The following is a 26,396-nucleotide window of genomic DNA, read 5'->3' on the forward strand; positions in this document are numbered from 1 at the left end:
GCTTTGACTGTGCTGCCATATCTTCACATTACTAATCCATCTCTGTTCATTAGAACTTGAACTATGCAACTGATTAATCTTTGTTTTCAGTGGAATGTGCTCTTTTATTTTCTCTTGATAAAAGGACATAAATGGATCTTAAAATGTTGGTTGGAATTTGCTGAGAATACTGAGAGATGCACAGACTTGCAGGGAAATTGTGTAACATAGAGGGATTGAGCTCTGAGAAGACCCTGAGTGGGTGAAAGGCAGAATTCACAAAGGTCGAATTCAACTGTGCATATGTATATAGGTAATGCAGTCTGGAGGGGGGAAATGGCACACAAAACATCGAATGATACTATGGATTTTTAAAAGTACAATATTGTGGAATTACCTTCTCAAGATACATTCTAATCCTTGTTATGTAGCATTTACTTGTGGAATGAGTTTTTCTAGCCAGTAGATGTATTAGGATGAGTCATTTTCCACCACTGACCTTTCTTACTTTCTTAGAACCTTCAGTCACACCCTTTTCTCTGGTCATGTGCCCAGAGACCTAAGCCAGCTTCTTAAACTCTGGATCATGACCCCAAGTGGTGTCATACATCTTTAAAACTTTTTATTTTAAAGCAAACTTTTGCTTATTATCAATATATAATGGATATATATATATGCTGATTTTATGTAGCTGTATACCTGGCATTGCATAAAAATTTATTGGGCAAAAGGGCAAGTAAAGAAAGTGTAAGGTACCTGCCCAAGATAATTTTGCTTCATCTTTCTTTGTACTTGTTCTGACCTGTTTTTTTTTAACACCCCAACTGTACCATTTTATTTTGAATTCTGACTCTCTCCCTAGCACACATGTTCAGAGATAGTTGTTGGCGTTTTGAGATTCCTTGAGTCTTAAGATGACTGTCTTCTGAATTCCCCCAATATCTTCTATATACCTCTGTTTCAGCAATCTGTCTCCATGGAAAAAAACTACCCCAAGATCATAGCTTAAAATAATATCTATAATCTATTTTTACTCAGGAGTCTGAAGTGGGAGTTAACTGAGCACCACGGGGAGTTATGGTCAGAGTCTCACACAGACAAGAAATTAGTCTGGAGTTAATCTCAGAGTTTTTTGCTTATACACATGGTGTTGGGAAGAGGCTTCCAGCTACTATTAAATTCCCTGGGCTCCTTTTCTGAGTCAGTCAGAGAGTATAACTCTGTACATGGAAACCCCAACAGCACACCTCCTTTGGTGTGTTGTACATTCCTGGAGTGAGAGTCTAGCAACCCTGCTGAGTTTTGAATGGCAGTTATTTTTTGGCTGGCATTCACTGATTGATTGTAAGGTTGGGGGAACTACAAAAGCCTTTTCATTTAATAGGGAATCAATGTTAGGGAAGAAATAGAGAGAGGAATTGGGGACCTATTTTATATAATTAAAATAAATTGTGGTAAAGTACAGGCAACATGAAAGTTGCTATCTTATCATTTTCACATGAATGTTCAGTGACACTGAATACACTAGAGAATCATCAACACTACTTCTCCAGAACTCTTTATCTTGCAACACTAGAACTCAGTACACATTAAACATCTGAATATCTGAATATTTCATATAAGTGGAATGATTGTCATTATCTGTCTGTGTCTGGCATAATTCATATAAATGAAGTCCTTGAGGCTTAACATATTGTTGTATTGTACATATTGGAGTATTGTACGTTTTAAAAAATTAACTGAACAGTGACCCAATATATGTATGTGTACTTTTACATCTGGTTTGTCCATTCATTTTTTTGATGGATTCCTGGTATGTTTTATACTAGCTATAGTGAATGATGCTGCCATTGTGATCTGTGGGCAATGGAGGACACATTTAAATATCATGTTGTTACGTGAATTTTATCTTTAGGTTCTTTTTTTTTATGAGACTGAGGGGAGGGTCATAACTGGTAGTGCTCACCGCTTATTTCTGGCTCTGCTCAGGGATTACTCTTGGAGGTGATCAGGGGACCGTATGGAATGCTGGGGCATGAATCAAGGTCAGAAGCATGCAAGGAAAGCACTCTTTACTATCTCTTCAGCCTAACTTTCTTTTTTTTTTTAATTTTTGGCCACACCCAGTGACGATCAGGAGTTAATCCTGGCTATGTGCTCAGAAATCGCTCCTGGCTTGGAGAACCATATGGGATGCTGGAGGATGGAACTGCAGTTTGTCCTAGGTTAGCAGGTGCAAGGCAAACACCCTACCGATACACCATTCACTCTGGCTCCTCCAGCCCAACTTTCTACTTTTAAATCCCAAGATTCCAGTAAAGGCAAACTAAGAATTTGTTGAGTAATTAGTAGTGGATAAATGAATTGATCAGTTGGTGATAATTATTTATATAAAAAAATGAAAAGTTCCATTTTTGAAGAATAGGATAAATTTGATTCATATGAAACCAGGGGTCGTGCCTTGATATGGCTATTAAAGACAATCACTGCATCCTATTATGTAACATATATAAATGTAGGGATAGAGGTACATATTGGATATTACTTTGCAAGGAGTGAGTGTTTTATAAGTATGGACAGAGCTAAATTAAATTGCAAGTAGTAAATGACTAATAAACTTATAAGGTGATATTTTAATTATTTTTCATCATTTTATCTTTTCTACTGCTTTACACATGGTGCTGCATTGACTAATTTTATGGGTAATTAATTCAAGGAGTTATGAAGTAGAACCACTTTCTTTGTATATTGACTAGTTTCTATTTAATTACATTTTAAGCTTGGCAACCTTGATAATGACATTTATGTACAAATTGTGTAACATTAGACTCAATTTTCATTACATCAATTTTAGATCTTTTTATTCACAAAAATGTGTGGTAGCAGCTATTTCTGATGTGCCATTCTTGTAGTTGTATTATAATATTAGGGGTTAGGATGACTGATGACTCATAAACAAATTCTGTGCTGAGGCTGTTTTGTTTTTAGTTCAATTTAAAGACAGGAGGGAAGAGGATGATTGTTAAGATATGAAATAAACAGCCATCTCCAGGGGCCAGAGTGATACCACACTGGGCAGGGGATTTGCCTTGCAGATGGCTGACCCTGGTTTCATTACCGGGATCCCATATGTATTCCTGAGCCTGCCAGAATCTGTTTCTGACTGCATAATCAGAAGTAACTCCTGAGTGCCACTGGTGTGGCCCCAAAGCAAAATAAAACAAAGCAACTCTCTGCTTTTCGTCATCTTCTTTCACTATCCACCCCCATCACTGAGTTTTTGCAGTAAAACAAAGAAATGCATTCCCCTCCCCTGGCTTCCTATTTTATTATAAATGAGATGAGTACCAGGTAGTGTTTTAATTTCTTTATGTATACCCCTCACATTCATGTTTGAGGCATACTTGGGAGTTTTTATCTTTTATTTAGGTAACCTAATTGCATGGAAATGCCTTTTGATAGGGATTCAGATGACTTTAAATTTAGATTTTGGCTTGCTCATTTACTTGTTATGTATTATTTAAAGAAAGGGAAATAATAGAGATCTCTTGGTCATTTAAAAAGATTTGTTTACCCTAGCTGACTTATCTCTTAGAGTACATATGTTTAGGTGAAATTTGATAATAGCACTTTGGTCATTAACATCTGCTTGCTTCTCTAAGTGCTGGTGTTTGTTAATATAAACATGATACCGTCTGAATCCTCTGTCTTTCTAAGGGAACTAAGGTAGTAAGAAGGATGGCACAATTTCTAATCCTTTCCTCTTGTTTAGCGTCAAGGAGTTTTAAGTAGCACTTGAATTACAGTGTTTTAATAGCATACTCGTATTCCCTGGGACCACGTGTCAGTTCTGTGCCCATGTGTATTGCTGGCACATGCACATGTCACCCGATTCTCCCTGGTGAGATGTGAACGTTCATACTTTCATGCTGGGATGTGCTTTGTCTGTCTCTCTGTTTGTCTATCTGTCTGTCTCTCAGAATCCCCAAATAAACCTGTTTTTACTTTAAAAGTGTAGGTCTGGAATTTTATTGACATATGGGAAACTGAGGCCAGGAAGATTAAATGAATGCTGCAAGCCCTTCATTGTATACAGGATTGGGAATTTTGTCCTATGTTTTCTTGTGTTATCATGTAACTACCTATCCTTCCATTTTTCTATTCTTTCTCATATCTTCTTTCCTCTCTATCCTCATGTTCCTGCATATACACTTATACAGAAAACATTTTTTGTCTTATACATTGTTGTATAAGACGCAGTATCTGGGGTCCATTTCCAGTGGAGCATGCCAACCCTGTTTGTTGCTGGAGCTGGCTTTTCATTGTTGATCATTTCCAACAACAGTGCATCTGAAAAATGAAACATCATTTCTTCTTCTTAGTTTGCATATTTTAGACCACTGGTATATCCTTGAGGCAAACACATTCTGTTCTCTTTTTTGTTTTCCTGGTTTAAATTGACATTATAGGTGCCTCTGTGATACCTTTCTGAAAATATCAAGTTCTACAAAATTAAACATGACTTTTGGGAAATAAAGGATTGGGACTTGTCTCAAACAACAAAGTAATAAAACAATGCTAACAAAACAATAAAACTAATTGAAAGTAAAAAAATGTAAACCAGAGGGCTAGCACTGTTCAGAAGACAAACTAAATCTCTACTATGCTCTATACACATTAGTGAATAGGACTTGAATTTATTACAAATTGTAGGGCTGGAAGTAGATTCAAAGGATCTCGGAAGATTGCTAAGTATTGGAAGACAAGAGTGAGAAGCACTGTTATCTGTGAGAATTGCGGGAGCGAACTTGCCTGGAGTGGTTCTGAGATGAGGACCCCAATAGATCAGACTATGTGGGGATCAAGCATAGGGGTCTCTGATACTGTTGGCTTCATCATGTACCTTCTGAGGCTGCTGTGTGTGTAGTAGGGGGAGAGAACCAGTATGACTTCTGCACTGTGCATAACTCCTGATACTGGCCAATTTTCATTACAGAAAATGTTGTATAACAAGACAGACCACTGTTGCTGATGCTACACATCACAGATCATAGCATTAGATTGCCCATGTAGTAATTAAAACATTATTTGGAATGCACTATTTACTCAGAATTTGGCAGTGGCAGACTAAATATCCCTGAATACCAAAAGAGCTCTCTCAGAGGGATTTTCCCAAGAACTATAATGTCATGTTGTGAGCTATGGAAAGCATAATAAGAGGCCAGGGGAACTGGAGAGATAGTACATGGGTTAAGGCACTTATGTTGCACGTGTCCTAAAGCTAGCCAAAATTAGGAGTAAGTTCTGAGTGCTGCCTGGTGTTGTGCAGGTTTTACCCAAACCCTCCCCCACCATCAAAAATAAAAATGACTAAGGACAAAGTTGCAGAACTTCTCACAGGTTTTGAGTCTAGAACAAAATCAACGAGCAGCATAACAGAGTAGCAAACCTCTGAGACTAGGATTGAATCCTCTGCAGGCTGGAATTTTGGAGGAACTTCTACCAATGAGAGAAGAGTATAGCAAACTCTGGACCATCTTTTTAGGATCTGCTGCTATTACTGCTTTTTAATTTTTTGTATCTTGTATCTTAAGTGTTTTTCTAATTTTCATGCTGGATCTGAAGAGATAGTACAGGGATTAAGACACATGCCTTGTTCATGGCTGACCTTGACTTGACTTCAGGCACCACAGATTGTCCCCTGAGCACTGCAGGCATGAATCCTGAGCACTGCCAGATATAGCTTAGAAACAAAACAAGAGAAAGAAAATGCATTTGTGGCATCATTAGCATCATTCAAAATAAAAATTGGTGTCAGCAGTGCCTTCCAACTGTGTGGTCCTCAACATTTGGAAATCATGGGAATAGCTGACTAGTGTTGACGAGGCATCTTAGTAACTCTGCTCTGTGTGCTGCCTTCATCTCTCCTCATCAATGGGGACTATGACAAACCTTAAATGATAGGACTATGACAAACCTTAAATGATGTTGGACAAGTGGAGGATTTTAAACATATGACAGGAAAACTGGGAAATAGAAATGTGAGTAGAAGTATGAACTAGAAGCCAGCTCTGCAGGTTGAATTTTTTGTCTCCTATCTTTTCCAATGAGAAATTTGTTGGGGTAACTCATTCATGTGCCTTGAACAGACAATGACCAAGATTAAGGGCTGTGTGAGTGAACATTGACCCAGAGTAAGGACTGTGTGAGTGAGAGTTACTTTCCTGGGGTCACCCACTGGAATGAGAGGGAAGGAAGATAGATAGACCTGAATGCTGTATGCAACAGAGACTACACAGTGGATCTTTCATGGGCAGGAGTGTGATGCCATGATTGGGAGAGAAAGTGGAGCTGAGAGAGAATTTTTTAAAATAATCTTTATTTAAGTACCATGATTACAAACATATTTGTAATTGAGTTCAAGTCATAAAAAGATACCCCCTTTACTAGTGCAACATTCCACCACCAATGCCTCCTCCTCCACCTCCTGTCTGTATTTGAGATAGTCATTCGACTTCTCTCACTCATTTTCATGATAGTTGTTAGTGTACTTATTTGTCTAATGCACTCACCACTCTTTGTGGTGAGCTTCATATTGTGAGCTGGTTTTCAGCCCTGCCTCTATTGTTTCTCAGTATTATTACAATAATGTCTTTTATTTTTCTTAAATCCCATAGACAAGTGGACTATTCTGTGTCTATCTCTCTCCCTCTGACTTATTTCACTCAGCTAGTTTCCATGTCCATTCATGTATAGGAAAATTTCATGACTTCATTTGAGAGAGAATTCTGAAAGATACAGAGTGTCTCCTCAGGATTGTGATACTAATTGTCATGTTCATGTATCTCATTCCTAGGAAAAATTTAAAAGGGTGCAACTGGTTATTTCCCCTCCACAGATTTACAAATTTAAAAAAAACTATTGCTGTATTCTAGCAGTAATATAGAATTTTTGCTTTGCTTCAACCTGTATGTGTGTGTAAAATATATAAACACATGTAAAATATTCTCCACACTCACCACAGTTTTAATGTTATCTACATCAAAAAGACTCCTGCTCATTCGTCCCAGCCCTGCACCTTCCCTTTCCCTCCAGTATAATTACAGCTTATAGTTTGAATTAGTTTTGCAATTCCTCTTTTCCCTTTCTCTCCCTTCCCCTTCCTCTTTCCCTTTTCTTCCTCTCTCCCCTCCTCTTCTTACTCCTTTCTTTCTCCCCTCCTCTCCTCCTCCTCTCTCCACCCCTCCTCCCTCCACACCTCCTTCCTTCTCCCTCCTTCTTCCCTCCCTCCCTCCCTTTCTTTTTCCCTCCCTCCTCCTCCCTCCTCCTCCCTCCTCCTCCCTTCCTCCTTCCTTCCTTCTTCTTCTTCCTTCTTCCTTCCTTCCTTCCTTCCTTCTTCTTCCTTCCTTCTTTTCCTTCTTCCTTCCTTCTTTAATGGTCATATGGAAAGTTAAGAGCTTATCCAGAATTTGGGTCCCTGGGGCATAATTGATGGGGTGGAAAGCAAATGGATAGGGCAAGAATATTGTTCTCTTCCTACCAGTGACAGTTTACTAAGTTTTAAAAATAGGCATTCTTGGGGCTAAAGTGATAACACAGCTGTTAGGGCTTTTACCTTGTACGTGGCCAAACCAGATTCGATCTCTAGCATCCCATATGGTTCTCTGAGCCTGCCAGGAGTAATTGCTGAGTACAGAGCCAGGAGTCAGCCCTGAGCATTGTTAGGTGTGGCCCCAAAACAAACAAAAAATAGGCATTTTCCTTTGGTCTTAGCTTCTAAGATTACCAAAGGTTATTCTTATTCATAATCAGAATTACCCTAGCATACTGATTGAAAATGACCTTTTATTAAGTATACAGAAATATTGGGCTTAATATTTCATAAATCAGGATCAGCTAATGTAAATGAGGTCTTATTTTACCATGGCCTGTTATAGATGATTCAATATGCATTTCTCTGTTTCTGTGCCCATAATATGATGGGAGCTCTGCCAAGTAGACGTAACTATTTCTGTTTCACTGCCAGTTGCTTTCGGATGCATTAAGAAATTGGGGTTGGGAAAGGATGGCATTGTTTGTTAAGTGGAAATTACACACTGCAATGAATGAGGCTTTAAAGAGAGCATTTTGACTTTCCTTCCTTTTAAAAAATACAGTCACTCTGATATACCATGAACAATGGTGAGAAAATACTAGTTAATATATGGAAGATGGTAAGATAAATGAGGTGGCTAGTCACTTACATAAAGCATTTACAGTCATTATACCCTAAGATTAAGGCTGGGCTTGTGAGATCTGATTTTCTCTGGTTTTCTGTAGTTCCACCCTGTTCCCTTTTATTTCTGCCTGACAGGGGCAGGGCAAAGGGAGTCTAAGATCTGGGAATCTTTTTGTTTCATGCCATTGGGAGACCTCAAAATTGGGATCTGCCTCCTTCTTCCTCTCTGAACTCTATTTTAGTTCTACATTAAAGATTTGAGGCTTTGTGCAGGCTTTCAACTCTGAGGTATTTTGGAAAACTGTTATTTTGTTTGTTCTCTGCTGTATGCATGCGGTTTCTTGAAACATGAATGTGATTATTTTCTGCATCTTTTTCATAGCAAACATTTCTCCCTAAACTACAGGCTCCAGAGTGGGTTCTTGAGGGCACTTGGCATTCAGTCTTCTTTGGAATGTTTGTTAAGAGTGATTGTCTCTACAGAAAATATCTTTTAGTTATTCCCAGGCTCTAGGTGGCTTCTAACCTCTTCCCTGGCTTTATCTGTCATTTGTTAACTGCCAATTTTCCCCATGTCTTGTGTATTTTTCATTAAAACCTGTAGTATTATCAGATTATTATGAAACTTAAGTTGATGATATTGAAGAGGGTTATAATAAACACATTAGATAGTTTTACTCATAAAATAGCCATTTGCAGAAATTATTACTAAAATAGCCTATAAGCATGGACACTGAAGTTTGACTACTTGACTTGACTCAGCTTTTCACTTTGAAAAAAATTGTAACATTTTCAGTACTAAGGGATTATTCTGATTCTGCACTCAAAAATCACTGAGGGACCTGGTGGACTTGAAATACCATATAGGATGCTGGGGATTGAACCTGGATCAGCTGTAGCTGTGTGTGAGACAAATGGCCTACTCACTGCACTGTTGCTCCGATCTCTATTTTACTTACTACTGTTAAATTGTTCGCTAATATTTGAAAGTGTTTAGCGTGTCTGAATCATAGTGCTCAATAATGGATATGGTCATAATTCAGCAGACCTGCCTTTGCTAATTAGGAGCTATTGAGTGAGCTGGTGCTAGTGATGTGGACATACAGATGCCCTCATAGATGGTGGTGACTTGGAAATTTTGAAAATAAATTTACCACAGTTGCTTACTGAATTAGGTCACAGGCGAAGAGAGAATTCTAACACTGCAGATACTTGTTAATTTTTACAATTTGTTCCTTTTAGCACAGTACTGACAGATTTAATTGGGGGGGGGTGTATTCTTTACTGTGTCATTTTTAACCAGTTGATAATGCAAAGAGAAAGTATCTTTTCTTTTCAAATTTAAAGCATAATGTAAGAGATTTGAAGAAGTATATTCCATAAATACTAGCTCCTTTTTTAGCTTTGACTAAAAGTCCTCGCTTTAAGAAAATGCAAACAACAATAATTTACTATGAATCAACAACAAATGAGCAAATAAAGAGGAAAAAAAGTCTTAAAACGAACACTTCTGTTTATAGTAAAATCTTGTAGAGTGATACCTTTGAAAGTAATACGGTTAAATATGTTTTCTTAAATTATTTGGATAAATATATTTACAACATAGTTTCTAATAGGTAATAATGTGATGCAGTTTCAATCAGCAATATTACTTATGAGTTTTTAATTCAGCTAGAAGCTTACAGTTACATCTAAGAAAGGATGCAGAAATAAAATGAAATAAATCATTTATAGCCTTAAAATGAATGTTTCTACATGGGGATGGAGCAATAGTACAGTGAGTAGGGTTCTCTTGCCTTGTCTATAGCTGATCAGATTCAGTTTGTGCCACTCTGTATGGTTCCCTAGGCCCCACCAAGAGTGATCTCTAAGTACAAAACCAGAAGTGAGTTCTGAACACAACAGAGTGTTGTCAAAAACAAAACAAAAATCGCGTTCCTGCAATGGACTATGCTATATTCAGTCACCATCACAAAAATTTCTTTCTTATCAGCGCTACCCTAGCTAAATGTGAACTTTACAAATTGGAAAACCAGGCAATTTTGAGACAATTCATTCTTTGTTTCATATTTTTGGTTAAGAAAAAATAAGCTGTCTTACAAAGTATTTCTGAAAGGAGTCATTTCTTAGTTGTGTTGCTAGTTTAGCCTGCAATGATTTGAGAGTGACCCAAAGGATAACTGAAAATACTGTGTTCTAAAACTTGGATTATGACTGGTTCCTAAATAGTGGATGGACAGTAATATGGCATTAAATATTGCGATCATGCTTGATTAGGGTTATCAGTGTAATATCATTATCATTGGATTATGTAATAAACACTTGGGAGAGTTTGCTACAGTGAAAATAACACTTCCCCCCTCCCCTCTGAATTCCAGAACCTTCAATGGCTTGGACTATAGAGTCAAATCTTTAGGTTGGTTTCCAGAAGTTGTGACCAAAAGGGAAAGGCATTCCCTTCATGGTAGCAACTGCTGGCAGATTCCCTCCCTCATTTTTCACATTTTTCCTGGATGACATGAAATATGGTCACTTCTTTATTTGCCAGTGTATTTTTTTAAACTTGGCTAAAACTTTCTCATATACTCAGAGCCATAATTTAATGGCTAATAGATTGTTCCACTGGTTATCATCAGCCAGTTAATAACTTGAACTCAGTTTGACTCTTCTCACCATTGCCCACAAACCTGTTAATTTTCCTACTTTTTTTTTTTTTTTTTTGAGTAAGTAGCATACTTCTAGGCACTGACTCGGACTAGAAGTGTCAGGATGCCTTCAGCCTACTTCTAGCTAGGCCAGAAGCTTCTGGCCAATTCTACCCCAGAAATGTCTCCCATGTCCATTTTCTCCTTTTGATTATACTGATACAATTATGACTTTAATTCTTTATTTCATCTCTATTTTTAGGCCCTTCTCATTTCTCACCTCAGTTTCATGGCTGCCCTCTATGGTCCATAGATCCTTGCTGAAATTAGTCCCAATGCCACTGTGCCAATAGTAGTTCCTCTAAGAGCTATCTCATCTTTCAGCTTTACTCTAAGGTGTGTCTATTAACTGGAGTGAATTATCCCCTTTGCCCCTAGTAGTCTCTCAGGCACTGTGCAGAAGTAAAGTAGGCTTAGAAGCAAAGTTTCTTTGTAACCTTTCTCTGCTTTTGAGTTGATGTTTAACTCTGCTGATAAAATAAAGATCTAATGTGTCCCATTTTTTTCTTGTTTGCTTCTACAGTCCTTTGCGATTATGAATAGAGTCATTATGAATAAATTCATGTCACTGTTGACAGAATCTGACCTGGTAAACTTGACTTATAGGAGACAGCTAATAAGTAACTGAGTGAGTGAACCTATGAATGGGGTTCCCTGGAGTGGAAGGAGTTGGGAAAGTGTCATTTAGCCTTTGGGAGTCTCCCTTCAGTTCCTGTGACTTATGTGCTGAGGAGGTGATACTTGATGACTTCATTTGGTTCTTCCACTTCGATATGTCCTCTGGAATCTAAGTTGCAAAATAGAAGACAATGTATTTGTTTATTTTTTTAATTAATTGAAACTTTTGGTAGGCAAAGATAAAAAGGTTGAATATGGCCAAATTAGCCTAATGAAATATGCTATTTCCTCTTAGGTATTTGTGCATTTTATAGCCATCCCAGTGGGCACAGTTCATGACCAGAAACTTCAAGCAGGCCTTCAGTGTTGATGGCATTCACTCTACTGGGTCTGTAACACTCATTCTTCAGGACAACCACTTTCTTGCTCTTTCTTACTGATGGCTTCATAATTTGTTTTTCCTTAAAATCTTAAAAAGTAGGGCAGGCCATAGCCATAGCAGAATGGGTAGAGCATTTACCTTGTATGGGACTAACCTAGGTTCTATCCCTGACATTTCACATTGTCCCATGAGCACCACTATGAATGACCCCTGAGTGCAGAGGCAGGAGTAACTCTTGAGCACCTTTGGGTGTAGCCCCAAAACAAACACACAAACAGACTCAAGACCTTCCAGGCTTATCCAACTTTCCTAAGCCATGTAGGCTTATAATCTGAAGGGACTTTACTTTGCAGAAGGAAACCACTGAACTCTCAGTCACCTGCCTCTGTGTCTATGTCTGCTGTAGCTCCTCCTTTGACACTGAGGAATTTATTGTCCATGTTCAGTGGCAAGCCACCACCTCTATGAGCACAGAATGCCAGCTCTTCCTTTTTATCTCTCTGTTTTGTTTTGTGTTTTGTTTTGGGGCAGGTGACTTAACCTCTGCCCTTCCTTCTCACTGCCTGTCTTCCCAGCTCTGCCTTCTTAAGAACATTACCCTTTAATTATCTTTTTCTTCTGTATCATCAGTTACCTCTTTTCTGTCAATTCCCTTCACCTTACATAGGTATGTTGATGTGTCTTCCTCTGGTACCCTGGCCCTGACACTTTTTTATTACATTTCTTTCCTCTCTCTTTTAACCACAAGATTCTTTGATTAGCCAGAACCCCCTGGCAAATCATTGTAGAGCTGGAGATTAAATTCAGACCTGTCTTCAGCAGGTAACACATGCACACAACCCTTTGAGCAATAACTCTGCCAACTAGTTGCTGTTTTTACTGTATGTAATAATGATATAATATAATTAACAGTTGTGATAAAAAGACTATTTTAGACTGTTTATTTCAAAAGTTTCCAGCCAAGGTAAAATAATAGAGGATCCAAAATGTTTCATCATTTTTTTTTTTATTATAAAGGACATTTTTTTCTTCACCAGGAAATAGTTTTTCTTTTATGGCTGAGAGTTTAGATATTTTTGTACTCATCAACTCACAACTGTGGAGGTTTTTTTTCTTGAGATGAGACTAAAATGGTCATAAATTCCATTAATGCCCGAGATCATAGTTTGCTTCTAGATGTTCTTCCCATTTGGTTTACAAAAAGTCCCTTCCTTTCCTCTGACCCAACACACTGGAATAGTTTGGACGTACAGGAAGTCACTGATCTTTAGAACTGCTGGGACTCCCTTTCATTGCATTCTCCAAATTAGTCATCTGAAGTATTCTTTAGATTCTTCAATCACTTACAGCTGTCTTCCTACAGTTACATACAGTGTGACAAGGCTCTCGTCTTGGGGTCAGGAACTCTCAGCACTGATAAACTTAGGTCAAACTAGGGTATGCATGTAAAGTAGTCATTCATATACTTTAATGAAGCACATGATAAAACCCCCTGGGATCCATAGACTCACAGTTGGATGTTCCCAGGATCAGGCCTCCTTTTTGCTTTCCATAGAATTCAAAGTGTTGTGCCCTCCCCTCACATCCCTTATGCTGGTCCTGTCCTATCTTCTGTCCAGCATCTCAGAACCCCTATGTCCAATGGATCCCAATCCAATAGCCTCTGTCAGTCAGCCCCAACAGTTTCTGCACACCTGTCAGGATCCTGATAGCTCAGTGGGCTAAATGAGAGACACAGATTCAGTCCTTGGCATCATATGGTCCCCTGAGCACAGACCTAGGAGAGATCTACCACAACCCCAAAGACAGAACTGGGAGTAGCCCCTGAGCAGTGCTGGGTGTGTTCTCAAACACTTTACCAAAATTTCATGTGATATTTAGGGTTAATACACATATTTTTTCCCAGGGTCCTTGATACTTTGCATAAAGGTCACATGAATCTCAGGTTGTATTTTGTAATTGTAGCCATCATTGCAAGATTAAATTTTTTAATTTATCACCATGGTAGATCTTGACATTTATAGATTTTTTTATTTCTTTCAGTAGCATTTTGTAATACTTAATTTACAAGTCCTACCACTTAGGAATAAATCTATTCATAAGGATTTTATTGACATTGAGATAATCTAATGTAAACTGATTTCTCAATTTCTATTTTTCAATTTTATGAGTCAGTCATAAAATTTTATACAAATAAAACTTATTTTATATTTAACATAACAAAATGTATTTTTCACAATGAATCCTATACAACTGTAAGAAAAATAAAATCAGGTTCTTGCTACTTGGTTGGAACTACAGGGCATCAATTTTAAGTAAAATAAGTCAGAAGGAAAGAACAAAGTATTTTTACTTATCTGTGGTCAATACAATAACAAATTAGGGAAGAGGAAATATTAAATAATGGCAAACCTTTAAATATAGAAATGGGAATGGCAAAGAAGTATGTTGAGTGGATAAGGATTGTGGAGGCAGTTTGGTGTTAATGGCATTGATTTAGGGTCTTAGATATTTGGGGTGTGTGTAGGCAATGTAACAGTGTACATAAAAACCACAAGAGTTGGGGTTGAAGAGGTAGGGCATTTGCCTTGCTGTAGCTCAGCCAAATTGGATCTCTGGCATCCCAAATTGTCCCCTGAGCATCACCAGGAGTAATTCACCAGTAATAATCACCAGTAAATCACCAGGAATAACCCTTGCATTTCACTGGGTGTGCCTCCCAAAGAAAATTCCCCACTATAGTTGACACTAGTGCAGCATGTGACTAAAACTATAATAACACTTACAAAACAATAAATTTTCTAAGGAGGCTAGGTAGAGAGAGGAAGGAAAAAAGTAAACCTTGGTTGACTGGTGAAGGGACATTGACTGGTGGATTTGGAGTTGGAGCTGTTATCAACAGCTTTATAAACCATGGTGAATAAAAGATAAAAATAAAAAGCTATAGGAGGAGAAAACAAATAATTTTAAATTATTTTAAGTTGTGATAAAATGACTTGCAACACAAAATTTATTCTCTTAACAATATTTAAATATATGGTTCAGTGGCATTAAATACTTTTATATTGCTGTACTTTTATCATCAGAGTCTATCTGCAGAACCCTGCATCTTCACAACTGAAACTGCACCCACTAAACAATGACTCTTCCCTTCCCCCTGCTTCAGGCAACCACCATTCTCTCTTCTGTCCCTATAAATTTGACTGCTCTGGGAACCTACTGGAAGTGGAGTCTACAGTATTTATCTTTTTGTATCTGCTGTATTTAGTACAATGCCCTTGAGGTTGAGCCATGTTGCAGCCTGTGTCAGTATTTCCTGCCTCCTTAAGGCTGAAGAACAATCCTCCACAAGATTCTTCCACATTCTGCTTTTACTTCATCCTTTATGGATATTTGAGTTGTTTTCACTTATTTTGGTCATTGCTGATAATGTTTCTTAAAGCTTTTAGTGTTTAAAAGAAAACCTGTAGTTCTTCTTCAAAGGTGTGATATTAAAATATGATTGCCATTTGTGAACAGTTTATTTCGTCTGAGAAGCCATTTGCTTCATCATTGGGAAATGATTCATTATATAATGCGATCATAGCTAGACAGGATCTTTAGGGAATGACCAGAACATGGTCAAAGCCATCATCTGAAATGTTTGTCTTAGGTGAGAATGTTAAAAATTACTTAACATATGGGGCCAAAAAGATGGCATGAAGCTAGGGCGTTTGCCTTGCATGCAGGATAGTGGACATCTTATATGGTCCCCTGACCTTGCCAGGAGCAATTTCTGAGAGTAGAGCCAGGAGTATCCTCTGAATGTTGCCAGGTGTGACCCCAAAAAACAACAAAAAAATTACTTACATACATTGTGCTCAGAACATTTGAGGCATATTTTGATCATAAAATATGTTCATTATTACTAGATTGTTCAGAATCAGCAGTAATTATAATTCAGTAATATATAGATATAAATTATATAAAATATAATTTATGGCATATTAAAATTTTCATTAAATGATATAAAAATGCGAAGTCTTTCTCATAACATATTTGTTCATATATATGTATAGTCACTGTTCATAATATGTATATTTACTATTTGTTACTCTTTTTCTCAGAAGTGTGCTTTCTCCTGTTACTTTAGTTTTACTTGTTTTTGTTCCTCTAAAGATCTGTAGGTATGGGGCCAGAGAGATAGCATGGAGGTAAAGTGTTTGCCTTGCATGCAGAAGGATGTGGTTGGAATCCGGCATCCTATATGGCCCCTGAGCCTGCCAGGAATGATTTCTGTGTGAAGAGCCAGGAGTAACCCCTGAGCACTGCCAGGTGTGACCCCCAAAAAACAAAACAAAACAAAATAAAGATCTGTAGGTACATTTACGAGATTTGTATATAAGAGGAAAAAAAGCTCTGAATGAACCTTTTAGAGATTTTTTTCTTTAAGAAATATCAGAATTTTCTTAAGTAAAATGATTATATCTTTAGATAGAAATTATTATTTCCTATATGCATTATTAAATCTTTTTGAGGTGGCAATACAGAAATTAATACATTTTTGCTATCTTATTAATAATGCATTAAATAGTTTATTAAAATCCCAAATATGTGTACAAACAGAAATTTATGATTTCCTTTGGTACTTTGTGGATGGACCTAAAGACAGTTTCTGCTAATAAATTCACCAGCCAAGAATCTCATCTGTCATTACATGCATTCTGGTAGTTAACAAAACTAGTTTCTATTTTTTATTTCCTCTTTCAACATTAGAAGTCCTTAAACTAACTTATACATTTTTCACTAATTATACAGAATTATCTTTTTCTAATCTTCCCTCTTTGATTTGTTGTCATTGGTGTGCTTTCCTGGAGTACTTTATGTGTTTGTCAGTTAGATTTCAGCCACTTTCTACCTTTATTTCTTCTCACTTCACTTCCTTCTGACTTAAAGGACCTAACATTAACTAATATAAAGATGGAGATAATAGAGTGGGTCCCCCTGTACCTTACATTGTTCTTACATCTTTAAAAATAAATAACCCCATGACTCCTTGTAATAAATCTTCAGGGTCAGTATAATACTGAAGCATAGAAATGTACAGATCACTCTATACCAAGTTTACATAACTAAATGGTAGGATCAGTGTTTAACTCAAGTTTTCTGACCTAAGAACCAATTTTTCTATTACCCTCATTCACCTCATTCAACAAATACCTACTGTATACTAGTGAACAGTGCAAATATAACAACCTTCATGGGACTTACACTGTAGTATGTGTGTATATGGGGCCAGGGAGAAGAAACTAACCAGCCATAATAGGAGGCAAATTGGATACTGTATTAGAAGGGCATTCTGTGCTACCATAAAATGAGAATGTAGATGAGAGTAAAAAGGTCAACAAAGTATGACATTTTAAATGGGCCATCAGAGCAGACCTCATGCTTCCTGCTGAGAAATTATTTAGCAGATCTTGATGTATTCACAGGATCCAGTTGTTGATCCTATAGAGTTGTATCTGCAAATCTTGACTGACTCACAGAGAACTTTAAGAATCTACTTATTATTTCTGGTCATTTAACCATGGATACATCAGGCAGTTTTATCTCCATCAGCAGGGATGAGTCAGGCCCTGGACCTTGTTTTACAGTCAGCAGCAGTAAAGAACTACAGGGTATTTCTAAATGTGCAGGTGTCCTAGCAGTATCCTGCCTCCTTTGTATGAATCACAGGGTGGGGTGTCTTTGTTGCAGCCCTGGGTTGATATGAGGGGCAGTCTTATTCTGGGGACAGGTTGGGATTGTCCCCACTAGAAAAAGAGCAGTTACAGCTAGAGTACCCTGTCTTTTATTGATTTTTATTTTTATCTTTTTTTAAATTTTGGGCCACACTCGGTGACGCTCAGGGGTTATTCCTGGCTGTGTGCTCAGAAATCGCTCCTGGCTTGGGAGACCATATGGGACCATATGGGGATCGAACCGCAGTCCGTCCTAGGTCAGACTTGTGCAAGCAAACACCTTACCGCTGCACCACTGCTTCGACCCCTGAGTGCCCTGTTTTTATAAATGCACAGTGATACAAGTGACCCATAGAAGGCAGGTGGTGGCCCCAGACAAGCTGGGCCCTAGCTTGAACAGTAGTCCCAAGGACTCCTGACCAGGGGTAAAGCTGGGGAGACATCAGGTACTTCTCAGGATTGGGAATCCAGCTGGCCTCAGGCTCATCCTGGTGTGTCTGGGTGTTAGGTTTAGATGTGAAGCACCCACATTTTACCCAGCTGTTGAGTCGTCCTCATAAGTGCTATTATTTTAAAATCACCTTTCCCCGAGAATTGTTTCTCATTCAGCTGAGAAGATCCTTCTCTTCAGTTTTTCCAATTAAACTGGGCATGGTTTCCATTTCCTAGATCCCACCTTTCCTTCCGACCAGAAAACAAGATGTTGCCGATGAGGCTCCCAGATGGCCTGGCCTGTCAGTGCTGCTGTTCATGCCTGTGGCAGCTGATTACAGAGGATGTGATTGCTAGGGGAACGATCCTCTCTACTGAGGCCCACCTTCCTTCTTATATGAAGACATCACAATCTCCAAAGGAGCTGATCTCACTGCACAACTGAGGCTATCTCCTGCTTGTTCATGTGCACCCTTCATTTTTTTGGCACCAGCAGAGCTCTTTGGCCACAGTTGGACTTAGTGTTTTCTCTCCATAGTCATGACTTTCCAGGGAACATATAAATTAATTTATTGAAAAACATGTTAATGTATATTTATCCATCCATTTGGGGGGCTTCCCAAGATGCCCTGGGGCCCCTTGGCCCTTAGTGGTTCAGTGCAAGGGCCTGAGGACACAATGATGCTCAGTCATGTGTTACTGGAGATAACAGGGACACCCTGGATTGCTAGAGCCTCCAGAACTACACTCAGTGGTGCTCAGGGACTTCAAGGCTGTACCTGAGGTGCCTGGGGAGCCCTTTGATGTTCAGTATCAAATTGCAGTCAGCTTATGTAAGACAAATGCTTTAACTCCTATACTCTCTCTGGTTTTTTATTTGTTTGTTTATTAATTTAAATTAAGGCACACTGACAGTAACTACTAGTCTTCCCTACACTGTAGTCCTATAAGGCCAAAGCTGTTAATAACATTCATTGTTCTTTTACCTACTGATCTGGTCCTAGCTTCTGCTACTAATTCCATGTTCTCAGGCAAATACCTTAAATTCTCTGTGAATATCTATGTTCACTTATAACTGGGAATTATAGTAAGAGCACTTGCCTCAAAAGATAATGGTTAGTATTGAATATATAAAACCCCTCATTTCTATGATCATAGCCAGTTTGTAATATGTAACTTTCAAATAATTATCTTTTATTACTCTATTTGTGTAAGAAAGTGATTAAGGAGGACTCAGTGTAAGAATTTAGAGTAAAAGTCTAACCCAGCAGCCAGAGAGATGGCTCTAAGTACTGTAGTGCATATGTAGTATGTAGGAACTTGTGACTGCATATATGTGGCTCTGGGTTGCAACCCCCTAACTTTCCTGGAGTGGCTCATACAGTCACAACAAAAAAACCTTAGGACAGGGTGATTTTTAAAATGCTACTAAGTAACAAAAAATAAATAGACAATTGAAAATATTTAATTATTTTAAATTAAAAGAATTCATCAAAAAAGATTTATCAAAGAATAAGTCTATCCAATGTATATAACTTAATCTACTCTGAATGAAGATAAATATTATTAGGAACTTTTTTATTGGCTGATGTTATTATACCAGTTGATACTGATGTTCACATGGTAAAATAATGCAAAAATAGAAAGTTGTCTTTCATAAAAGAGAAACTCTGGAGACTGGAAAAACACACAAAGCAGCATTGTGGGTAAATGAGAAGGTAACTCAGTAGTATCCCAGTAGCTCAGAGGTAGAGTACTTGCTTTGCACATGGGAAGTCTGGGTTCAAGGTCTGGTACTATGAAAAAAAATGATGGGTGGGCATATGCAAGTCAATGATGTATACCTATGGAAATTCAGTATACATTAAAGGTGATGTTTCAAATAAATGGAGATGCAAGATCGGCAAATAATTTGAGAAATTGAACTGTCTTCTGAAGCAAAAAATAGGATGACTATCAACCTCAAATTTTTTTTTCTCTATGAATTCCAGATGAATCAAATGATTAATGGTAAAAAGGGAAGCTCTAATACTGTTTTTGAGAGTGGCAGCTTGTGATACTGTGTTTCATAATCTTTGACAGTTATGTCCACCATTCCTAGACAGGCATTAAGGACTATTCTATATTTTTTATTATTGAGATGGTGATTGTGTAAACAGCACTGTATGTTTACATTGCTCTGTGAACCATTCTTACTATCTTTGGTACACTTGGCCATAAAGGCCAAGCTTTATTGCTGGTCACACAGGAGTATTGATATGCATAACTAATTTGTCTTGATTGTGTACATTGTAAGTAGTCAGTAATTCTGGTGAATGTAACATATATTTAGGATCCACTGCTTGTTTTCCAGGGGTATAAAAGCTATGTTCCAAGAGACATAATATTTCAAGGCCAAAAATTGAATTGAATTTTATGATAAATAAATGTGAGCAGGTATATTTTAAATGCAGTTTTACAAGCTTAATTAGGGGAGAATAAAATAATTTCAGAGTTAAGGAGAGCTCAGCTGTATGGAGGAGCACATACTAGCATGTGTGAGACCCTGAGTTTGATTTCTGACAATTCCACCTAACCCTCACTCCCCACTGCAGAATAGAATTGAAGGCCCCAAGTACCGCTGGGCTGAATTCCTATACCACCAGGAAAAGGCAATGAACCATCAGGTCTGTACTGGTGGGCCGAATCTGTACTTACAATGCCTCTGTAAGTACAGTTGTCCTTAAACCTGACCCCTGTTTACAAATTCATATAAAGCTTAAAATGTTTCAGAAATATTTTTGCTTCGCTTTTGCTTTATAAATTGGGTGAAAACGTTAAGAAATGGGAGGTCAAAAAAAAAGAAAAAGAAAAAAAATGTGAGGTCTAGCACTTCAGTGATTTAAATCAAAAAAATGATAATGCAGATCTAAATTCAGTTTAAAATGTTTATTTTAAAGCATGTTAGAAAATATGATATTACAATATTATGTTGGATTAAGTTGAACATTTTATTGACAAAATATTCTTTCTTTTTTTTCTAGATTTATCTAAAAACAGACTGGTTGAAGTACCAATGGAATTGTGCCATTTTGTATCACTGGAAATTCTTAATCTGTACCATAATTGTATCAGAGTCATCCCTGAAGCCATCGTTAATCTGCAAATGCTGACTTACTTAAACTTGAGGTAGGTTCACCGTAAAGTCAAATCCAATGAAAAGAGTTACAGTTACTTTCTATCATGTGTTTTCTCTTTGAAATTCATGGTCATCCTTTAAAATACATTAAACAAAGAACATTTAAAAAACAACCTTTAGGGAGGCTAGTACAAGAAGCAATAGTACTTGCCTTGTATACCACTTAGGCTGATCCTGATTTGATTCCCAGCACTTGCATTAATTCCCCCTAGTAATAGCAGGGATTACTCTTGAGCACAGAAATGAAGGGATGGGAATAACCTCAGAGCACATCAGGTGTGGCACCAAGTCCACACTCCCATTTAATAATTGTTATTATATATTAGTACTACTAACATTAATACTACTTTTAATGTTTGTTTTTCTGAATAGCAATATGAAAATGTTTTTGTTTTGTTTTGTTATTAATTTTTACTTTAGTTTTCAGTTGTACAATGTTTCAACTCCCATTCCTTTACCAATGTACACTTCCCTACCACCTGTATCCTGGTTACCCTTTCACCATCACCCCTCTCAGTCTCTAGGGTATTTTCCCAGGGTGTGATATTTTTGGACTGAATGGAAATTCAATTCTAGATTTTGGAGAAATGTTTCATATTGTTTTCCCAAGAGGCTGGACCAGTCCAGTCTATATTTCTACCCTGAGGTGAATGAGAGTTCCTTTTCTCCACATTTATGCCAGCACTGGTTGTTCTTGTTCTTTTTGATGTGTTTCCAGTCTCTGTGGTATGAGGTGATATTTCATTGTTGTTTTTATATGTATCTACCTAATAATTTAATATGTGGTGCATTTTTCACGTGCCCTTTGGCCATTTGTATTGATTCTTTGAGGAAATTTCTGTTCATCTCTTTTCTACAGTTTTTGACGGATTGAATTTTTTTTTCTTGTTACATTCTTCTATTGGCTTGTATATTTTGGATATTTATCCTTTGTCAGATGGATGTTGGGTAAATAATATGTCCCATTTCTTTGTTTGTAATTCCATGGGGAGTCTAAGTCATTATTTTCTTAGAGGTGCAGAAGCTTCTTTATTTACTAAAGTCACATTTGTTTATCTTTGCTTTCACCTGATTGGTCAGTGGTGTTTAATCCTTAATATTTTTTGTTTTTGTTTTTGTTTTTTTGGTATCATGGAGAATTATGCCTACATTTTCTTCTATGTACTTTATGGATTCAAGGTCTTTAGTCCATTTTTATTTGACTGTTGTGCATGGCATTAGAAAGAGCCCTGAGTTCTTTTTTATTTAATGTATCCAACAAGTTTTTCCAACACCATTTGTTGAAGAGGCTTTCCTTGCTTCATTTTATCTGTTGTGCTGCTTTATCAAACAAAGATTAACTATTCATATATGTGAAAGCCTGTCTCAGGATATTTAAGCCTGTTCCATTGATCTGAGGGTTTGCCTTTATTCCAATTCCATACTGTTTTAGTTACTGTTACTTTGTAGTAGAGTACTTGAATAGAAGTGGTGAGAATGGGCAACTTTGTCTTATGCCTGATCTTAGAGGAAAGGCTTTTAGTTCAAGTGTTTCTTTATAATGTCATTTATACTTTTTCTTTGGGGCTTTGAAGATTGGTACATTGTCTTCAGGTATTAATAAAGGCTTTGGAGGAGAAGGGTTAATGAAAATGGATAAGAACTTGGGGGGTTGGGACGAAACAGAGTTTTTCTGGCCAATGGAAGTTATTAGTCCCATTGTCCCATTGGATTGACTGCTGAACCTGTTCTCACTTGAGGCCAGCTGCACAAGCTACTCCAACAAAGCTGTCTTTATAGTTCTTCCTATTAAATCAGTATTTACAGAGAACATTTTAGTTTTTTGTATAGGTTCCTGGATTAAGCATAACATGATGTAACATATCAATGCCCTACATAAACTCTGAAGTTTAAGAAAATATGCTGATGGGCCCAGAAAAATAGTAACAAGGGTTGAGGCACTTTTTTTTTTTTGCACATATCCCATGCTAGTTCTGTACCTAGCACTTTGTATGGTCCTCATAATACTGCCTGGAGTGATCTCTGAGCAAAGAGTCAGAAGTATATAAATCCTGTTTATATAGAAGTATTTCTACTGGGTTTGGGAAGAAAAAAAAGAAAAAGAAGATATTCTAATGCCTGTTTTTGACTTTGTTGTTTTGACTGTCCTCTGATCTGGCTTTATATCCTTGACTCAAATGTGAGATTGCTAAGAGAAAGGTAGGAGTTGTTTAATGAAGTTTATCCTCTAAGTATAAAAAAAGAATTCTTAAGTAGAAAGAAGTCTGAACACAGACTTCACTCATGTCGATGATACTACCTTGGTATGCAAAATAGGATATCTGACTAGCAAGGCTCAAACTGTATAAACATTCATGGAAAAATTTTCAGAGAACCTTTCATTATACAAACATAACATAGAAAATAATTTAAGTTACATTTTAGTTGACCACTGACAGTTATCTGTCTTTTGTGGTTTATTGCAAAAAAAAAAATGTTTCGTTGCATTTCACCAGAAGTGCATATCTCCTTGGGAGTGAAAAAGATAATCTAGTCATAATGACCTTAAATTGTTTGGTAAATAAAATGAAGGCTACTATTAAAGTAATCTAGATGCTTATATCTTTGATTTTCACTTCTCCAGGTCTAGCTCATCTGACCATTTTGAGATGCCTTTCATAACTATTTTGGCTACAGCAGAGAATTCATTACTGTCTGATGGCCAAAATTGTGGTGCCTATACCTGTGGTTCAATGTCTCCTTAAGATATCTCTATTTTATTCCCATCCTTCACAGGGATATTCAAGCAGTTGGTCTGTTTACTTAGTCTTATCTTGCTATGATGTGTTCACCTGTGGCAGTTTGCAAGCAACAAGGCAATTAGTCTTGTTATCCTAAGTCCTTATACACTAAAAACTGATTTGGTATGGATGACCTTTTGCTCTTTTTGGATGACATTAACTATGATATTCTATAAATAGTAGGCAGACTAATCTTACATTTTATAATCAAGGGGCCAGAGAAATAGCATGGAGGTAAGGCGTTTGCCTTTCATGCAGAAGGACAGTGGTTCTAATCCTGGCATCTCATATGGTCCCCCGAGCCTGCCAAGAGCGATTTCTGAGCATAGAGCCTGGAGTAATCCCTGAGCGCTGCCTGGTGTGACCCAAAAACCAAAAAAAAATTTTTTTATAACCACATTTTAAAAGCAAAATAAAATTTGGTTAGTAATTTTTATGTTGTGATTTGTTGAATGTAGAATAACAGAAGAATAGATTGGAGTATGGATCTCAGAGTTATTGATGACAAGAACAGTCAGTCATTGAAACAGACTTATGATAGCCATATGACATTTTAGCAGTTTGTGACAAGTTCCTTCCTTCCTTCCTTCCTTCCTTCCTTCCTTCCTTCCTTCCTTCTTTCCTTCCTTCCTTCCTTCCTTCCTTCCTTCCTTCCTTCCTTCCTTCCTTCCTCATTGTCTTCCCTTTTGCCTTATCTAAAAAGTCTGCACATTCACTACACTGTGAAAATAAAATTGTTATATATGAATACATAATTATTCTATACCATCTGTCAGATACTATTCATGAATAGAAATGTGTAATAAAGGTAACAATATAGAATACGCTTTTAGTGACCAGGAAGTAGGCCATAATGCTTCTTCATTTACTAGTCTTGAACTTTCATATTTGAGTCTTGGATTTTGTTAAAACAAGTTTTGTAGGAATTGGACCTTAGAAACTGAGTTATTTCTATTTGAAAGTGATTTGAAATAGATTTTTGATTTAGCTAGAAGAAATAGTTGGTGATAGTTATTTTATAAATTAAATGATAATACCTAGAATATTCTCATGACATTTATTAAGTTATTATTAAGTTATTATTAAGTCTTCTAAGATATTGAGGAACATCATCCACTTTACATTTTCTGTGTGATTTCTTTCTTTCTTTCTTTCTTTCTTTTCTTTCTTTCTTTCTTTCTTTCTTTCTTTCTTTCTTTCTTTCTTTTCTTTCTTTCTTCTCTTTCTTTCTTTCTTTCTTTCTTTCTTTCTTTCTTTCTTTCTTTCTTTCTTTCTTTCTTTCTTTCTTTCTTTCTTTCTTTCTTTCTTTCTTTCTTTCTTTCTTTTTGTTTTTTGTTTTTGGGTTACACCTGGCAGGGCTCAGAGGTTTCTCCTGGCTCTACGCTCAGAAATTGCCCCTGGCAGGCTCAGGGGACCATACGGGAAGCTGGGATTTAAACCACTGTCCTTCTGCATGCAAGGCAAACACCCTACCTTCATGCTATCTCTCCAGCCTCATTCTGTGTGATTTCTTATGCCCTCAAACTGTCACCCCATTTCCAGTCACCCCACACTTATAAATTGCAGAAAATTTGAATCTTGGATTGTTGTGGCTAGGGACACATTCCCATACACAGCAGCCAGGATTGGGCACGGTGGCCTTTTAATTTCTTTCTACCTTGCCTGAAAATTAAGTCAGTGAAACAAAATACTTTTTTTGCTAGTGAAGGCTCATGATTGACTTTGTTAAGTTTTGGCCTTTGGTGAAAGACTGTCAGTCAGTTACTTGCAAAGGAATCCTAGGAATCAGGCTACAAACTTACTGCTTTGTAGAAGAACCTCCAAGTTGTCATCAATTACATTTTTTTCCTTTCTGATAATTACAGTTGGGAAAGAAGCTTAGTGTTCTAGACAGAACTATACAGTCAAATCATCTTATTACTAACTTTGGGAAAATCTCTATACATTTCAGACGGTAAAAGAAACACTTAAAATGATTTATGAGCTCAAAGTTTAGGTAGGCTATAAAACATAATCTAAAATAGCTCTAATAAATTGTCAATTTATGATTGCCCCAAATCTATACTACTTAGAATTTTTATTTTGGAGGGAGGGGTGCTCTCCTGGCTTACTCGGCCTCTTGGCACTCTTCTCAGCAATCATTCATTTCTTACTGGGCTCAGGGCACCATCTAGGGTGGCCAGCGATCAGAATCTGGTGTGCTTAATTCCAGGCTCATCCCTTCCTGCTGTATTATCTTTGCAGCCTCCAGGATTTAAACTTTTATTCATATTAACTAGGAAAAGTTTTAGCGAAAACAGTGCCAGGATACTGCTTTTGAAATTTTCACAGATTTCATGTTTCTGAACCTAAAATAATCTTACTATGTTTTTTATTATTAATAA

General features: G+C 37.2%; 1 protein-coding gene across 2 annotated transcripts in view; it reads left to right on the forward strand.

The window, feature by feature from the left end:
* LRCH1 (leucine rich repeats and calponin homology domain containing 1) overlaps window positions 1–26,396 on the forward strand; it is a 238,904-nt gene that overhangs the window by 89,190 nt on the left and 123,318 nt on the right. For both annotated transcript variants that reach the window (XM_049778891.1, XM_049778890.1), the window contains exon 2: window positions 21,078–21,222. In XM_049778891.1, the coding sequence (XP_049634848.1) occupies window positions 21,078–21,222 (145 nt within the window). The remainder of the gene's footprint in view (window positions 1–21,077; window positions 21,223–26,396) is intronic.

The sequence above is a fragment of the Suncus etruscus genome, chromosome 8 (genome assembly GCF_024139225.1).
Source record: "Suncus etruscus isolate mSunEtr1 chromosome 8, mSunEtr1.pri.cur, whole genome shotgun sequence".
Lineage (NCBI taxonomy): Eukaryota > Metazoa > Chordata > Mammalia > Eulipotyphla > Soricidae > Suncus > Suncus etruscus.